General features: G+C 37.5%; 1 protein-coding gene across 6 annotated transcripts in view; it reads left to right on the top strand.

The window, feature by feature from the left end:
* KAT6B (lysine acetyltransferase 6B) overlaps positions 1-16,852 on the top strand; it is a 113,326-nt gene extending 96,474 nt beyond the window's left edge. For all 6 annotated transcript variants that reach the window (XM_061451096.1, XM_061451084.1, XM_061451103.1 and 3 more), the window contains 5 exons: positions 6,348-6,579; positions 8,683-8,842; positions 9,463-9,729; positions 10,957-11,263; positions 12,987-16,852. In XM_061451096.1, coding sequence (XP_061307080.1) covers positions 6,348-6,579; positions 8,683-8,842; positions 9,463-9,729; positions 10,957-11,263; positions 12,987-15,469 — 3,449 coding nt within the window. In that variant the 3' untranslated portion in view covers positions 15,470-16,852. The remainder of the gene's footprint in view (positions 1-6,347; positions 6,580-8,682; positions 8,843-9,462; positions 9,730-10,956; positions 11,264-12,986) is intronic.
* Positions 16,853-17,949: the final 1,097 nt, after the last annotated feature.

The raw sequence follows: 17,949 nt of genomic DNA, 5'->3' as shown, positions 1-17,949 counted from the left end.
ATTTTCTAGAAAGTGATATTGAACAAGACTTCTTAAATAGGATCAGAACTGTGTTTTGTCTCCAGTACTTTGTGAGTAATACATAAAACTGTTTCTTAGATCACAGACTCTTTGATAAATTCCTTTTAAACTTTTCAGTGTAAACTTATTTCCAGCTTTTTGTAGCTAACAAAAAGTATCTGTCCTAGCTGAAATAAAGAACTCATGAATCCCTACACTCAGGGTCCACTGTGAAGACTGTTTTAATTTTTAATGTGCATCAGTGAAAAATACATGGATTTCTTGCTAGTGGCATGGGAGAAACAAACTGGAAAATCTGGAAGTACTTGTCCAAGTGCAGAGTGAGATTCAGTACTCTCATTTGCCATTCAGGCACATTTTTGCTGATTCTGTCTGTTTCTGTTGAAGAAAATGCAGCTAATTTTCAGAACAATAGTTAAACATCACACCTGATGGCCTCACAAGAATGAAGTGCCTTTGTGGCACTTTTCTCAAAGAACCTGCCTACCCGTAAGCAGTGAGGTTCAGGGAGTGGAGGAGTTGAGTTAGGTCAGCACAGTGTCTGTTGCTTGTGGCAGAGTGTGGTGAGGTTGATGTGTCAGATGCAGATAGTAGAACATAGATAATACTAGGTTCAGCTGCTGGCATCTTTTAGTAGATTGGTTAGAAACTGCTTCAGGAGACTCTGGGTGGATTGTATTCTGGCTGTGTTGAATTTTCAGTAAAATGTGTAATTATATCGGCCAGTGGAGATTGCAAGAGATGTAGTGATAATCTCAGAAAAAAGAGCAAATACACTTAATTTAACAAGCCAAATATAGCCCTCATTTTAACCTTCTTAGAATCTAATCTGCCACACTTAAAAGTGTGGATGCCAACCTATTGATTATTCAAGCTGAAGAAAGTAATCTTTGCATTTAATACAAAATACAGCATTTCTAGGATTATTCAAGAGGTTTTTTCTTTATAGGAATAGCAAATGTAATTACATCAAAAACACTTGTTTAAAACCTTCATATTGGCTAAGTTCTCCTGTTTCTCAGGTAAATAGGAAACCACTAATGGAAGTGTTTATTTAATCCTGAGCAGTATATATGCCATAGTGTAACTGCGCCCCAGTGCAGCCATGCTCTCTTGCATTGCACACAGTCAAGTGTAATTCAGCCACCTACATCCAGTTCACAAATGGGCTGGAGGGAAGGGAGGACAAGAGTGGGAGTTTTGGTTTTGTGGTTTACTTGAATCAGGCTAAGTTACTTGACTGACTTGAAAGCTTGATGGCTTTATAATGATTGTAGTCAGTCTGAAATATACTCAAAGAAACGGAACTTGTTTTTAGCTAGAACTCTTTTCTTTGACCATTCATCAGAAATGAAGTTATAAAATGATGTGTTCATTGCTATAAAATACAAAGCTTGTAGAGAGAGCGCACGGATTGCAGGTGAGTCCTTAAAGAATGTCTTCAGACTTCATTTGACTTCTTTCTGTCAATTTTAGTTGGTTCACTTGATTTTTCTCAGTGTACCAATTCAATTATTTAGTGTCTTTGGCTCCTTCTTCCTGTGCCAGTGGTCTCTGTGTAATCTTTGTCTCTGACATCTTGCAGCTTTGGCTGCCTTTGCTACAAAGTTCAAAGCAAAGGGACATGTTTTTATTTCTTCAGTAGATAATAGAATTCAGTTCAGCTGCCTTAAACTAAATTATATCTGCCATATTTAAAACTGGTATGATTTATGCTTAATATTAGAAAGCCAAGGTATTGAAATTTAGAAATATGTATGGCAAGGAAAGAAGGATGTGTCTTCAGGATTTGGAGACTTGAAAGAATAGCTGCTTATGGCAGTTTATAACTTAAAACTGCTTTCATGCCACAGAACTGAAAAGGGGCTGGTATGATGCTGATTTTTAGATTTTCAGGAGAGAGCTAGGGAGATAAAAGTTCATCTCACATCAGTACCAGGCGTATTAGTGGACGTGACAATAAAGGCCCGTACTAGCGAGCACATAGGTAAATGCAGTGAATGGAGGAGGAAGATAAACTCTGTGCTGCCTGTAGAAGACAGTGATACTTACCAAGTCATACAAGCTTCTTATAAAATTCCAAATGGTGTGAGGATGATACACATCTCGTGGGTTAATTTGGCCAGAGCCAGACTAATTCTGTTGACATGTGAGTGTCACAAGATGGTTGGCTGTTCTAGTCTATCCTGTGGATATTTTTTCTGTTTGCCACTGACAGAACAGGGTACTATCAAGACAGACCTCTGATCTCGTGCTGTTTGATTTAAGAGGCAGAATGAAACATAAAAATATCAGTAGTTAACAAAGTTTCTGGAGACTGACACAGATGTATTCAAGTTTTCATTTTTATTTAAGTGCTTTGTTTTCATGTAGCTGTTCGTGTGAGCTACAGCATTGTGGAGCATGCTGCAGCTATTTCAGGAAAGTTACATACTAGGGATGATGTAGATTGAAATTGCAAGGTACTGCTCAAGTTAATATCTTTATGTTTTAGGGTCTGATTATCTCCTGAATTTTTATTAGAGGCATGAAATATATGCATCATACACAGTTCTCGGATTGAATTTCTTCTAATTGTTTTAAATCTTGAATATGATAAAATCTTGAATATGATAAAACCTTGGTGGTTCTAGGGAGGTTTGCATGACAAAACTAAAAGGCTGTAAACTGCATGTGGCATGTTGCTTCACTATGAAGTCTGAAGATAATGCAAGAAATAAAAATCATTCATAGTATTTTGGCTATTTAATTTTGAGATAGTATCACTACATTCCCAGAAAATAAGATAGACGGTCATTGTTCTTCTAGATCAGGTTTTATACTTTGTTGAGGGGTTCGTTGAGGGGCTTTTTGTTGTTGGGGTTTTGGGGTTTTTTGTTTTGAGGTGTTTTTTTTTTTTTCTCTTTTTGTTCTGTTTTTAATTTAGTGTGTGTATGTGTGTCTAACTTATATTCTGACTTGTTTACTCTTGGGGGCTGTGTGGGGAGGAGCTATTTTATCCTCTCTATGTTGCTGTTGTTCATGGTCTGATATCAGGGGTTATAGTTTAAGAAGGTTCTTCCAAGTTTCTACCTTATGGCTATCCATTACTTAGGTCGACACAATGACACTGGGGGTATGTGTTTAACAGGGGTATATTGTACTCATTTCGGATGCTTCAGAAATAGATACGCAAGAAACCGAGATTAGTGTTTTTTATTTACCTGCAACTTGGAGCAAGTCCAGAGAAGGGCCACAAGGATGATCAGGGGACTGGAGCACCTCCTGTTTTAAGATAGGCTGAGAAAGTTGGGGCTGTTCAGCCTGGAGAAGAGAAGGCTGCGTGGAGACCTCATAGCAGCCTTCCAGTATCTGAAGCGGGGGCTATAGAGGTGCTGGGGATGGACTGTTCATTAGGGACTGTAGTGGTAGGACATGGGGTAACAGGTTAAAACTTAAACAGGGGAAGTTTAGGAAGTTTCACATTCTTTGCTGTGAGGGTGTTGAGTCACTGGAATGGGTTGCCCAGGGAATTTGTGAATGCTCCATCCCTGGCAGTGTTCAAGGCCAGGTCAGACAGAGCCTTAGGTGACATGTTTAGTGTGATGTGTCCCTGCCCATGGCAGGGAGGTTGGAACTAGATGATCTTAAGGTCCTTTCCAACCCTAACTATTCTATGATTCTAACTTAGATCAATTTTATTTGGCATCTCTTTGGTAAGCTTAATTTAATGGATGTCATTCAAATCACAGAATCTCTTTTAAGAGAAACTTTCCATTCAGTGCTGGCTGCATGTAACTGAGACTGTTAACTTCAACTTTATATTTTTGATCCTATAGAATGTATCTTGGATAAGCATAGGTACATTGTAGAACAGTTGAAGAATACAGACAAATGTTACTGCCATGCAGGTTGTGTCACTCCTTTAATGCAGGGTGAAAGTATGAGAAAATTTCTACTAAGAAACTAGTCTCAAAGTTCCCAGTGATTGGTAAGATCCATTGAGCAGGGATATACTAGTAGAACTGTAAAGCTACTTGTGGTTGCTTAACTAATGATTCAAACTCTGGTACTGGTTTCTTACTAAGCCTTGTATGATACTTGCAAAGAAAGTATAGTTACAGCCCTGTTACGCATAAGGAAAATGGAAGCAGAGGAAGAAAGTTCTTGTCAAAGTAATTTTCAGCTGTAATGAAATACAAGAATGAAATGCAGGTTTTGCAGACAGCTTACAAACACTGTATTTGTGTATGGGTTTTCTTCAGTGTGAAGCTGGAAGGTTAAACTGTAAAGTTACTCAAAGCAGCTGTAAGTTCTCTTGAATTTATTTTAAAAATGCGGGTTATTCTCCTTCTGTTTTTCTGCGTTGAGACTTCTTTCACTACCTGTACCGCTGCAGTTTTGCAACAGAGTCTTAGTCTAAAACTTATTGCTATGTGTTGTGAACAAGCTATTTCAAAATTCTTTCTAGGTACAGGTGAAGTTTTGCCTAAAATCATGCAGAATAGACTAGGTGTTACAGGTCTTATTTTGTGCTTATCCTTTTGTGTTTATCCTGTTGAGAACAGTTACATATAGTACAAAGATGTATCATCTAGTTCTAAAAAAACTTAATATGCTGCAACTTCACATGGTAAACCACCTTTCTTCAGTTTTAAAGTAGTGTTTGTTCTGTAAAACAGAATAAGTTTACTTGCTGAGTTTCCAGTGGTACCATGCAGATGAAGACAGGTTTTACATAAGCATGTATGTGCTGTGTAGAAGTAGGCAGATGTGGGATGGTATTCTTCCTGAAGCTCTGACAGGTTTTTTCATAAATCATTCTAATAGGTAGGGAACAGTACTTATTTCAGTATCTGTGTTGTTACTGACCACCTGAAATGTAGTAGGATGTCTGCTTTTCTGTGTAAGCATCTTTATGCAAACTGGGTGTTTGCATATGATGACCATCCGAACTCTTTCCAAATTCTGTTGTGGACCTTTTCCATTGCCCTAGAAAATGGGAAGACCATTGTTTGAAGCTGAGTAAATATACATGTATGTGTATGTGCATTTCATATTTTTACATATTTGAGAAAATAGATGTATGAACATGCACAGTTTGCATATGGTACAGCATACAGCAAAATAGGGAAACAGCCACTGCTTCACTCAAAGCTGAATGTTAATCCTATGATTTTAATTTACAATTAACCTGATTGGAGGAAACTTTGTGAAGAAGTCAGGAGAGTTTATTTAGCAAATGGGCTGTGGTTGCACTAGGTAGTTGTTAAAGTGATCTTTGAAGACTAAAAGGAGGGATTCCAATTTGAAAAAAAAAAGTATTTGAAAATGTTGGAAGGCAAAAGAACTGTACATGTTGGTGGATACCAAATGACATTGAGTAAAGTAATTCCATAAGCATGATGTCCGTGCTTTTGTTGGAGTAAGCGTTTTATAAGCCTGGTATTCAAGGTCCATGTTTTGGTAGTGTTTGTAAAGTGTAGAATATGTATCACGGAGGGATGAACTACTGTGAAAGGATATATTTTAATAATTGTGGGGGTTTATTCCTGAATTAGTTTTAATGGTGACAAATACGAGACTTAAGTTACTACCAGGCAGGTGTGTTCTTTAAATGGTAGAAGTTTCTTAAAACTGAAAAGAGTTAAAAAGGACTTATTACAAATATCGACTATAAAATGAAGGTATTGTGTTTTATAATAGCTGATTGGAAATTGGTTTTGAAGACTGTGAATTGGAGTTATGTGACTCTTCTTAAACATTAAGGGAGATTATTATTATTTCTTCTAAGTAACTCTTCTGGTAATTCAACTTGTGAATTACATGTTACCTCTGAAATGCAATTTACTGTTTAATCAAAAACTTAGGTCAGCTGGGGCTTCTTGAAGAAAAAAGACTTAAATGGTATTACCCATTACACTTCCTCTTGAGATTCTTCTGAAAATTCTGTGGCTTCAGTGATGTAGCTCAGGTGTAAAAGTTTCTCAGAAGGCCAGGAAGTTGTAGTTCTAAACGAGATTGTGTAGGATGAGACTGGTTCTGAAACACGTTGGCTTTTTCTTTTCTCTTTATGATTAAGGAGGGGGTGTGTGTGTTTGGTTGGGGGTGTGGTTAATGTTTGATTCTCATAAGATCTGAGTCTCCTAGAAGGATTTAATCTTTTCCTGTAATGCTATAATGATGAAAACCAGTCTCTTTCATGGACAGACTTTCTTAAATTGCAAGAGTTGCCAATAATTAATCGGTCATGATGATCTTTGTATTAATACCACCTTTCTTAAGGGGTAGATAAAATTCCTTGGTTTTGTTATCTCAATAAGGTTTTCTGGTTCTTTTCCTTATAGGCTATTTACTTTCTAGAAGAGAGGGTCAAGCAGGATCTCCTGAAAAGCCATTGTCTGATCTGGGTCGTCTCTCATACTTGGCTTACTGGAAAAGTGTTATATTAGAATACCTTAACTGCCACCATGAAAAACAAATCAGCATCAAAGGAATGAGTCGAGCTACTGGAATGTGCCCACATGATATTGCCACAACACTGCAACAACATAGCATGATAGATAAAAGACAAGATAGGTCAGTGAATCTTGTTTAAAGAAAAAAAAAATATTAAAAATACTGAGACCAGATATTCACATTCTCTACTTGGAAAATGGTTGATGTGAAAAATGTCTGTGTAAATTTCAGTGTAAATGATAAACATCTTACTGAAGAAGTGAGTACAGCCAGGTCTTGCTGATGGGGTAAAGAGTTTTCTCCCTATACGGATGGTGGGGTTTTTTTGGATCCTCTTTTCATGTTAATGGTTATTTAGAAGGGTGCAGCCAGCTTGAAGTATTTTCAGAGAAGAATTTTGTTTCATTCAGTATCATCTTCCGTAAGTACAATTCCCAGCTCTTGTTTGCAAATATCTTACTTTGAATACCAGTGAGGGAAAAATCTGGGTTTGTGGGTGGCAATCTCTCTCTACATATCCCCTTTTTCAGTCATGACTGAATTCACACAAGCTATTGGATCTGATCAGCTCTACATGAAATCCTCCTGCCCAAAGTACTGGGAATGGTAGTTTCTGTTTAATGTTATGATCAATCTTGAACGTTTGGGAAGCACTGGGAAGCTGATGGCCTGTTTTGTAAATATCTTAACTCTTAATGATCTTGATTGATATTACATATTTTAAGTGTGGTGGTTTTGTTGTTTGGGCTCTTTTTTGTAAAATGCCTTAAATGACTTTCAATGGTATTTGTGTTTCTGAAGAGCTTAGTAATTCTATGATTGGAATATCCAGTAAGAAACTTTATAATAAGCAAAACTGCCTTACAGATGGTTGCCAGAAAAAATGAGTATCAGGAATAGCTCAGCTTCAGTGATTTTTCACTTGCACCAGCGTTAGTATTCAAAGCTGGGAAGTTTTGAACTAAAAAAATGCAAGTATTCAGAAAGGAGATTGGCTTACAGGGTGGTGTTATGAGAGTATTAAGAGGAGGGCTGTCACTGCATTGAAACATTAACTTTCTGGGATGTTTATTTATGAACAATCCGATGGGATGAATGCATTTTAAGGTAGAATCCAGTATTACTTATGTGCAGCTTCTACCCTGGCACAAATTATTACAGACCCTGAACTCTGACACCCTATTGGAAAATACTGTGTTTTTTCATCTATAAAAATCAGAATATAAACAAGGTTAGCTAGTCTTTTTTCACAGGTAGTAAAGCTTAGACAGGCAGGTGAACTAACTTGGCTCAAGGTATCCAGAAGGTCAGTGGCTGAGCCAGGGAAAGAAATCACATCTTTGAAATTCCTGCTAGAGACCAAGCTTGGGAATTTGGTATGGCTTTTTATGATTTGCTACACTTCGTTAATTTTTCTCACATGTAGTGAAGTAAAAACTTGTCACAATTCTGTGAAAAGGGTTCACCTGGTTTTGAATTTTTTAGTTTTTTTTTTTTAAAGCATTCTCTCAGTGGAAAGCAATGTTGTCATTTAACTTGCCGGATTTTTACAGCATTTGAAAGCCTTGCTAAAAAACACTGAATTTTTTCGTTGTTTAGAATTGTATAGTTCTTCGTAACAGGGGACTCTGGCAAGATACATGCTGGTATATTAGCATAGTGTGCTTTATGTTAGTCTTCATCTACTTCATTTCATAGTAATAAGAAAATTGTTTTCTACTGCATCAACATAGGGATAAATTACATGTTTATTCTTTGTTAGAAAACCTGTGTTTCTAACTTGCTTTCTTGTCCAGTTAGCTGCCATCCTCAGTTGTGATATTAATGGTTTTCTCACTCTTTACTTGATGATCCACAGTGTTTTCTATTTATGCTTATGTGTCATATTAAAATCGGAAATTGTTCTGCCAGTTACTGAAGTGCCAACACTAAGCCTCCTGCATGCATTTAGAGTAGTCAATTATAAAACCTTTATGTCCCTCTCTGTTGCCCTGGTGATGTTTAGCATTGTGCTTTCACTTCATATACTTCTGTTTCTGCACTTCCTCCTAGTAAACAGACAGTAGTGTAAGCATGTTATCTATGTGTGTCAGCTGATATTTGTAGTTTGATGTATCCATTTAGTTACCCATCTATTTTTTATTGTGCATAAGGATTTAAACTGTAGGAAGGTTGATTTGGGAGATTACTTTCTAAAATAAGTTCCTGTTTATTGGATTGTAGATTTGTAATTATTAGAAGGGAAAAGCTGATTTCAAGTCATATGGAGAAACTGAAAGCGAATCCACGTATCAATGAAGTAGATCCTGAAAGCTTGAGATGGACTCCTTTGTTAGTTTCCAATGCTGCAGTTTCTGAAGAAGAGAGAGAAGCAGAAAAGGAGGTAATAGCAGCAACTTCTTATGCTGAATTTCCCTTCCTTTGGATTTCATTACTCTGAATATTCAACATTAGGCTGTCTTAAATTAGAGCAGTTTTAACTTTGGTCACTGCTTAATGGTAGAGGATACTGATATTACTGTAATGCTCAGTTTTTGGAGGCTGTGCAGCAAGACATGGTAACTTTTTGGGAATTAATATGATAACTTAAAACATTGACTCACTTGTCATGGAGCTGTATTTATCACTCGTGAAGTAGTCGAAGAGCATGTAATCAGATCAAATTTGGTGCAGAGCTCAGGGGCTGCAGTGTCAATCGATTCTTTGTGTTATGAACTTGCTCAAAGTGATCCAGTCAGTGGGCATGTAATGTACTGCTAAAGGACTTAAATCAATTCGCTGCATCATTAATAGTGCTAAATATCCCATGAAATGCAATCTTCTTTGGTTTGTTATCCTAACGGTTGTAAAGGAGCTACTAGATGATTCAGCTGAAATGTTGTTGCTAAGTTAGCCAGCAGTGCTAATCAGGGTTGACTTATTGTAACTCTTTAGCTGAACGTAACGGATATGGTTAAGTAAATGCTGTTTCAGTGACCTGTTATTTTAACCTCAACCCTTCAGGCTGAGCGTCTGATGGAACAAGCTAGCTGCTGGGAAAAGGAAGAGCAAGAAATATTCTCCACAAGAACTAATAGTAGGCAATCACCTGCAAAAGTACAATCTAAAAATAAATATTTGCGATCTCCGGAAAGTGTGGCAGTGGTGGGGGAGCGAGGGCAATCCACAGAGCAATCGAAGGAAAGCAGTGAGGAGGATGGCGGGGATGAGAGTCAGCAGAATTCACCTCCCCGGCTGACAAAGCCACAGTCCCTGGCCATAAAAAGAAAGGTGTGTTACTTCAGTGGTTTGGTTTCAAGTCATTTATCTCTGATTTCAATCAAATAGTTATTGCTGAAATAACAATCTGGTCTTTTATGAACATTTATTAAACTGCTGTAATCTGTTCTGTATTGTTTGGACACCGAACAACTCCTGTCTTCTGCTTCTTCCTCTCAGTCCATTCTTTCATCTTTTCAGTTTTGACAGAACTCTAAAATGCTAGTGACACAAAAAAAAAAATAATCAAAATTTTCTGTTAATTTTTAAAATAGTGGTTGCCCTCTGCTGTTTGACACTGGTATTAGTTCGATGTTTTTTCCTTTATTCATTGTAAGATGGAGTCCAGCTTGTGGTGTTTGTTATCTTCTTGTCTGTAATACAGAAACTCCTTAAAAGGGAAATACTGTTGTTTTTTTTTTAAAGCAGATGCTGTTAAAAGGGGTTTTTTTGGGTTTTTGTTTTTTTTTTTTTACCCATATTCTCCTAAATTCCAAGGGATTTAAATGTTAAATTCTGGTTACAGCAGTGCTTATTAACACTTAATTTCATTGAAAAAATCAGCTGTTTGAATGGTTTAAATTACTAAGCTAAGCATCCAAAAATTTTAAAGCAGTGGCCTAAGTATATGTATTAGTATATGTATTTACATGTCTGGTTAGAATTAGGGAACTGGAGTGTCCTTTTGTTTATACTTTAGATGAGCAAACTTAAAAGTTACTGTAAATCCCTGAGAATGCATAATAATAGAAATATAAACTGTTGAACAGGTTTTTCCTTTATAGCAGCCAAGTGTAGGATTCTTTTAGTGTATTCTTGAGACCAGTGTGAAGCTTGAGGGTCACATTCTTTGCTGTTACCTGTTTTTCTATATACATACTTCTAAAATAGCAGAAACCAGAAATGCAGAAGTATAGACTTTGATACTTGTGAAGGTTATTGGGAAGTTACAATTTATGTAGTATAGGTATGAATATTATTTGACAGAAGGTAAAAGTCACTACAACATGAAGAAAATTCTAGTCTTAATTTTTGCGTACAGAAAGGTTGCATGCATGTATACATGCATGCCTATTTTACATTTCACTTTTAGAATCTGTCTACATAAATTTTGGTTTTTTTCTCAATCATTAAATAGATTATTATAAACTCTGTTTACAAAAATGGATTTATTTATGCCCAGATTCAGTTAACAAACAGCTATGTAGGAAGACTTATATTTGTGGAATTATTTTTCAGAGACCTTTCATACTGAAAAAGAAAAGGGGGCGTAAACGCAGAAGGATTAATAGCAGTGTTACAACAGAGACAATTTCTGAAACAACAGAGGTGTTGAATGAGCCATTTGATAACTCAGATGAAGAATGTCCCATGCCACAGCTGGAACCTACCTGTGAGATGGATGGGGAAGATGATGACTTGAAGCCTGTAATTAGAAAAGCTTTCGAGTATCAACCTGGGCAGCAAAAAGAGGAGAAGGAGGAGGAAGAAGAGCAGAGCAAGGAGGAGAAAGATACTTGTTACAGGAGTGATGACAATTGTACAAGTAAGCTGAAAGTTTTCTTTTATCTTCACAAAATTGTATTGGTGACCTTCAAAGGAAGTGTTTATTTTTGTCATAAATCCGGGAAATCTGGAAATCTTTTAATGAGATCTATTTAGCTATTTTTTATTTAGCCATTTTGGTCTTAAAATCTTACAATCTTAATACTTCCTGCTTAGAGGTGCTACAGGAGCCATTAATCTCATTTAGTTCATTAAAATTCAGTGGAGGCTTCAGATTTTTCATGTTTTGATTGTGTTTACTACTTCTGTTTTTCATAACCCATTAATATTCTAGTTTTTGTGTTCAGAAAACAAATATTTTTTTAGTCTGGAGCACTGCAGTCCTTGTCATGTTGCCAGAAGCAACTTTTATGTCCCTACAGCATGGTGTTTAATGCACAATTGAGCAGGGGTATCACTGGAATCTTGTCTAGTGATGCTTTTGTATCCTTAGTAAAGGATACAAGCAAGAGTAAGATTTGATTTACACAAATATCTTTCCATCCAGTATTGTTGGTAATTGAATGTTTGCTACACTAGGCATACTAGGATCTCAGCATTAGGGTCCCTGTGGTTTTTTTACCCACAAAGGGAAGAGGTAGTTAAAAATATGTCCTTTCAAAGCTGCTTATCTAGTTTGATTTCAGGGATATTTCCTGGCAGAAAAGGTAATGGATGGAGAGTGGAACTACTAATGAGCTGTTCCGAACATACACTCATCCCTTGGCCTCCTGGTTCTCAAGTCATGTGTATAAGTTTTAATTCCAGAATGAATGGCTGGAATCTCAGAACTGTGTAATTTCTAGAAGAAGCCAATGGGTACTATTTTAGTGTTTTCATAATTGCATGGGAAGTTAATCTTTGTAATCCTCAGTGGAGGGATCAGGCACTGATTTCTATTTTAAACAGCTTTTGTGTGACTAGAGCAACCATGCTTACAAATGTTGGTGCTGTTCCAAACCAGTTCACAGGTACATTAGAATATTAGCACTTTTTCCTGCTTCTCAATGGAAATGAATTAAACTAATAGTAACAAATTCAGAGTGTTCCAGCTGTGTCCCAGTGGTCAGGTTTGCACTTCTTTAACTACATTGATACTGTGTGTCTGTCCATGAACCATGTCATCATATTAATTGATTGTAGGAGTGTTCTAACACTACAGTGATTGGCAGAAGTTGGCAAAGGGATGTCACTGAAGCCATTACACAGCATATTATATCCTGAGAATTCTAGGTTTTTGTGGTGTATAAGTGGTATCTGGGAAGAGAGAAGAGGAAGGAATGTGTTCGTGTGTTTGGGAAGGGTGTTTTTTTTTTTTAATAATCAAAGGATTCATTTAGTATTCAGATGCATTCTGTGATTAATTTCAACTATCTGTTGCATTTGTCATGTACTTTGAGCTTTGTCATGATATGCTGCCCATGAGAAGATCCTGGGATTTAGTTCGCATGTGACTTAAAGCTCTGGGAGTCTTCTAGTGTACAAATGGTGGTTCTGATAGTCACTATAAAAAGGCCACTGAACAAGAACACTTTACAGACTTGTGTGTGTTTGAGCTGTAGATATTATATCATTCTGTTGTGCTTTGAGATCCATTTATGCCTCTTGTTCCAGAGTTTCTTAATGTTTTGAGTTTATAATTATTTTTGGGTTTATGTTTGAAATATTGTTTAGTTTGTGCAAGCTAAGACTTTCCTTCTGTCTCTGTTTATTGCCTCCCAAAGATAATACAGAAGATGTAGCTGTGTTGGAAGAAAGCACTAAAGACAATCTTGAACCTTTAAAGAGTAAGCAGGGTTGGCCCAAAGGAGTTAAGCGTGGTCCATCTAAATGGAGGCAAAGCAAAGAAAGAAAACCTGGCTTTAAGCTTAACTTATACACTCCCCCTGAGACTCCTATGGAGCCTGACTATCAGGTGTTGGTGGAGGAACAAAAAGAAGTAGCTGAAGATAAGCCCTGCTCAGTTACTGCTGTTACGGAGGAAGTGATTAAAGAGCCTGTTGAAGTATTACCGCCACCAGATGATGAGGTGAAAGAGGCAGAACCTGAACCTCTGCATCCACCCAGTGAACCCTTTGAAAAACAAGAAGATGACACAATGAAATCTGGGGAAGAAGAAAGCAATATAGAAGAAGATGGAATCGATTCAAAGGATGAAAAAGAGAAAGCGGAAGAGGTGTTTCTGCAAAAAGAGGAGTCTGTGCATTTGGATGATCAGGAAGAGGAGGAGGAGGAAGAGGATGAAGAACCATCTCACAATGAGGATCATGATGCAGATGATGAAGATGATAGCCACATGGGTTCATCAGAAGTGGAGAAAGAGGAATTGCCTGGTGAAGCCTTCAAAGAAATGCTGGAAACACAGCAATCTTTTTTAGACGTAAATGTTCAAACTGGTAATTCAAATCAGGAGGATTTAATGGATTGTGGTGTTGACCTTGCAGCTGATGAGTGTGAAAGTGACCAGAAAGAACTTTGTACAGATTCAGACCCAGTGCCTGAATCTGATGATGATCATACAGATAACAACCAGGACCAAAAAGCTGGTGAAGAATTACATTCCAGTTTCAAGGGAGAGAATACTGAGACTATGGAGATTGATTCAGAGACAGTTCAAGCAGTACAGTCTCTAACCCAAGAATCAAGTGAAAATGAAGATACATTTCAGGACTGTGCAGAGACTCAAGAGGCCTGTAGAAGTTTGCAAAACTATACCCATAATGACCAAAGTCCCCAAATGACCACACTAGATGATTGTCAGCAGTCTGACCACAGTAGCCCAGTTTCATCTGTGCACTCTCATCCCAGCCAGTCAGTTCGTTCTGTTAATAGTCCAAACGTTGCTCCTTTAGAGAACAGCTATGCTCAGATCAGCCCAGATCAAAGTGCCATTTCTGTGCCATCTCTACAGAACATGGAGACCAGCCCAATGATGGATGTTCCCTCAGTTTCTGATCATTCGCAACAAGTTGTGGATAGTGGATTTAGTGATTTAGGGAGCATTGAGAGCACAACAGAAAACTATGAAAACCCAAGCAGTTATGATTCTACAATGGGTAGTAGTATCTGTGGAAACAACTCTTCTCAAAACAGTTGCTCATACAGTAGCCTGACATCTAGTAACCTAACACAGAGTAGCTGTGCAGTGACACAGCAGATGTCTAGCATTAATGGAAGCTGCAGTATGATGCAAACAAACATCAATTCTCCTCCCACTTGTAATGTAAAATCTCCCCAAGGTTGTGTTGTTGAAAGGCCTCCAAGCAGCAACCAGCAGTTGTCCCAGTGCAGCATGGCTGCTAATTTTACACCACCTATGCAGTTAACCGAAATCCCCGAGACTGGCAATGCCAACATTGGATTATATGAAAGAATGGGGCAGAGTGAATTTGGAGCAGGGCATTACTCACAGCCATCTGCCACCTTCAGCCTTGCCAAACTGCAACAGTTAACTAACACGCTTATGGATCATTCTTTGCCTTACAGCCATTCAGCTGCTGTAACTTCCTATGCAAACAGTGCCTCTTTGTCAACCCCCTTAAGTAATACAGGGCTTGTTCAGCTTTCTCAGTCTCCACATGCTGTTCCTGGAGGACCCCAAGCACAGGCTACAATGACCCCTCCCCCCAACCTTACTCCTCCTCCCATGAATTTACCACCTCCCCTTTTGCAGCGTAATATGGCTTCATCGAACATTGGAATCTCCCACACCCAAAGACTGCAGACTCAGATGGCCAGCAAAGGTCACGTTTCTGTGAGAACCAAATCCACACCACTGCCACCTGCTGCTGCAGCCCATCAGCCACAAATCTATGGGCGTGCTTCACAGACTGTGGCCATGCAAGGGCCCACGCGGACCTTAACGATGCAGCGTGGTATGAACATGAGTGTAAATTTGATGCCAGCCCCAGCTTATAATGTTAATTCAGTGAACATGAATATGAATACCCTTAATGCTATGAATGGTTATAGTATGTCCCAGCCAATGATGAATAGTGGATATCACAGTAATCATGGGTATATGAATCAGACACCCCAGTACCCTATGCAGATGCAGATGGGGATGATGGGAACCCAGCCATATGCACAGCAACCAATGCAGACAGCACCCCACAGTAACATGATGTACACTCCTCCAGGGCATCATGGCTACATGAATACAGGCATGTCTAAACAGTCTCTTAATGGATCCTATATGAGAAGGTAGGCCCTTTGGAAAGACAGACTACCAAACTGGCATATTGTATTGATCTGCACAAGTATCTTTCGGAGAGTACGATTTCAAAACCAGCAATTGGTGTGAATGCAAAAACATTTGTTGGCACCATTTAAAAGCTGTATGCAGCAGAAAGCCTTATACAAGTTTTTATTTTTTTTTATTTTTTGTTCTGTTGTTTTGTTTATTTTTTTCTTCTCTTTTTCTTTTTAACTTTGTGGGATTAAACTTTTTCTTTGGGGGGAATTAAGTGGTTTTCCATTTTTTATTTCATTGAGCTTGAAGTTCTCTGGAAAGGAAGAACTCTTTCTATGAACTGCAATTAACACAGCAGCTGATGGTTCAGAGCCATTTTATGTGCCTGCTCCCATTAAAAATGTGGATAAATAGACTCCAAAACTATCAGACAGTACTGGATCGTGAGCTTTTTCTCTCTCCTTTCCCCACATGTAAATGCCTTTTAGCAGTTATTTTATTGTATTATTTTGTTTCTGAAGGTGACACTTCTGCATGCCGCTAATGTCTTTGTTAGTGACAGTGCATTTTGTAGTACTGTACAAGTGTTGTGCTTAACAGTAAGCCATTTCTTAATTTTTTTGCCTTGATTAGGTTACCCTAGTTTGAAGGGTAAAAAAAACAGAACTATATTTTTGTTAATTATAAAACTTGTAAAAATTAATAAAAAAAGCTGCAAAAGCTATTCACATTTTGGTTAGTTCAAAGGGTTTTATTGCTGTATGTTTAGTGTAAAGTTGAGATTCTTTTCCATTTTTGTGACCAGTTTCTTTGGGGCTGGGGTAGTAAAAAAGGCAGCTTTCTGTTTTATAAATACTGTTATGTTTTTTTGTTGGTTGAAACATCTCAGTGTTTATTTGTCAAGTTTTGAAACATTTTCATATATGTCCAGATACTTGGCAGGATTTAAAAAAAAAGTAGTGAATTTGGTGTAAAGTTGCTATTTTATGGAAATGCCTCTAACTTTACATTTTCATTCCATCTGTAGATTTTTCTATCTTTATAAAATATTGGAGTTATTTTTTAAGGGAAAAAATAGAGCAGTAGCGTGTGAATAGCTCAAACTAAGCTTACAGATCGCATGTAAAAAGGCAAAAGTTATTTGTGTCTGTTTATATTGCTTCCTTTTTTGTAGCCTTTGTACCTGTACAGAGTGACTGTAAGGGCCGAACAGAAGAGGCTTGTAAAAATAGGACCCAGTGACACTCTTGTATTTATCTGTTATCTTTTTAGTCAGTCACTTAAAAGTAAATCAACACAAAAAAACACCCAAGCAACAAAAATAAAATCTGCAAAAAGCAACACCCCCCCCCAAGCTGTACATTTTAACATAAAATAAATTATGATGAGCCATTTTTAGCCTCTTGTGTCTTGTCATAGTTTGATGTTGCATGGGAATTGCCTCCTGAAACAGTGTTTGTTATAGCGCTCTCACACGCTTGATCTAAAGCCCATTAAAGTTGATGGGGTGTAGATTAGGCTGTTAGAGCGTAAGTGTAGGTGGTTACTCATCATAATTGCATACACCTTGTGAAAATAAAGAGTATCTAAGATTATTTTTTTTAATAATCTTAATAAAATCTTGAATAAATATGTATTTAATACATTACAAGGTTGTCAATATTTAATGTATGAAACATCTTTTCCTATAGAAAGTGTTTATATATTTGTAAAAGGGTATATGATAGCAACACACATGGTGTTTGAGCTGTGTCTTAACAACAGAATTGTAATTTCTTCCTTTGTCATTGTTGCTGAGTACAAGATGATGCAGATCTTGTGTTGAACGTTTGAGTTCTGTATATATGCATGTACATGTGCACACACAAGCACATACATGAACACTTCTAGCTCACCTAGCAATAGAAGGTCTGTAAAAATCATAAGGTTGCCTGTATGTGGAGCTCATGAGTGGACCAAGGTTAAATTGGGTGTGTGAACCTGCACCGGAAAAAGTCCCTGTGAGAAACTTTCAAAATGCTTCTCATGTGAACATTCCTACTGAATCCCCCTTCTAGCCCACTGCAGGAAGGTTACTAACTAAGGGGAAAGGATTGGCTGTCTCGGCTGAAAACTCGTGTCCCCATTCCAGTACATAAAGCAGCTTTATAGGTGATACTTTATATGCTCGAAAGTGAGAGAAATGTGTATTTAAATAAAACCCTTGAAGTATGTGGTGTTGCCAAATCAAAAAATTGACATTTCAGATTCATGCAAATAACCTGTTCATTTCTAGCACGATGAGGTAGCAGTCAGAAGTAGTGTATCTGAATGGGACCTACCATTGTGGGTCAAATGGTAATTTGGAGTAACTTGTGATTTAGGAGTTGAGAATGGTTGATAAGGAGAGCACGGTACAACAAACATGTTGTTCATGCACTTACACTGTCAAATTTGCTTTTTGAAGGCAGAAAGTATTCATAGTACTTAAACTATATATGCGTTCATCTTCACAA

The sequence above is a fragment of the Pezoporus flaviventris genome, unplaced genomic scaffold, assembly GCF_033815535.1.
Source record: "Pezoporus flaviventris isolate CSIRO_AGI_PZ_B2104156 unplaced genomic scaffold, CSIRO_AGI_Pfla_v1 ptg000001l, whole genome shotgun sequence".
Lineage (NCBI taxonomy): Eukaryota > Metazoa > Chordata > Aves > Psittaciformes > Psittacidae > Pezoporus > Pezoporus flaviventris.
The sequence above is the reverse complement of the archived record's forward strand: the minus strand, read 5'-3'. Positions and strand labels throughout refer to the sequence as shown.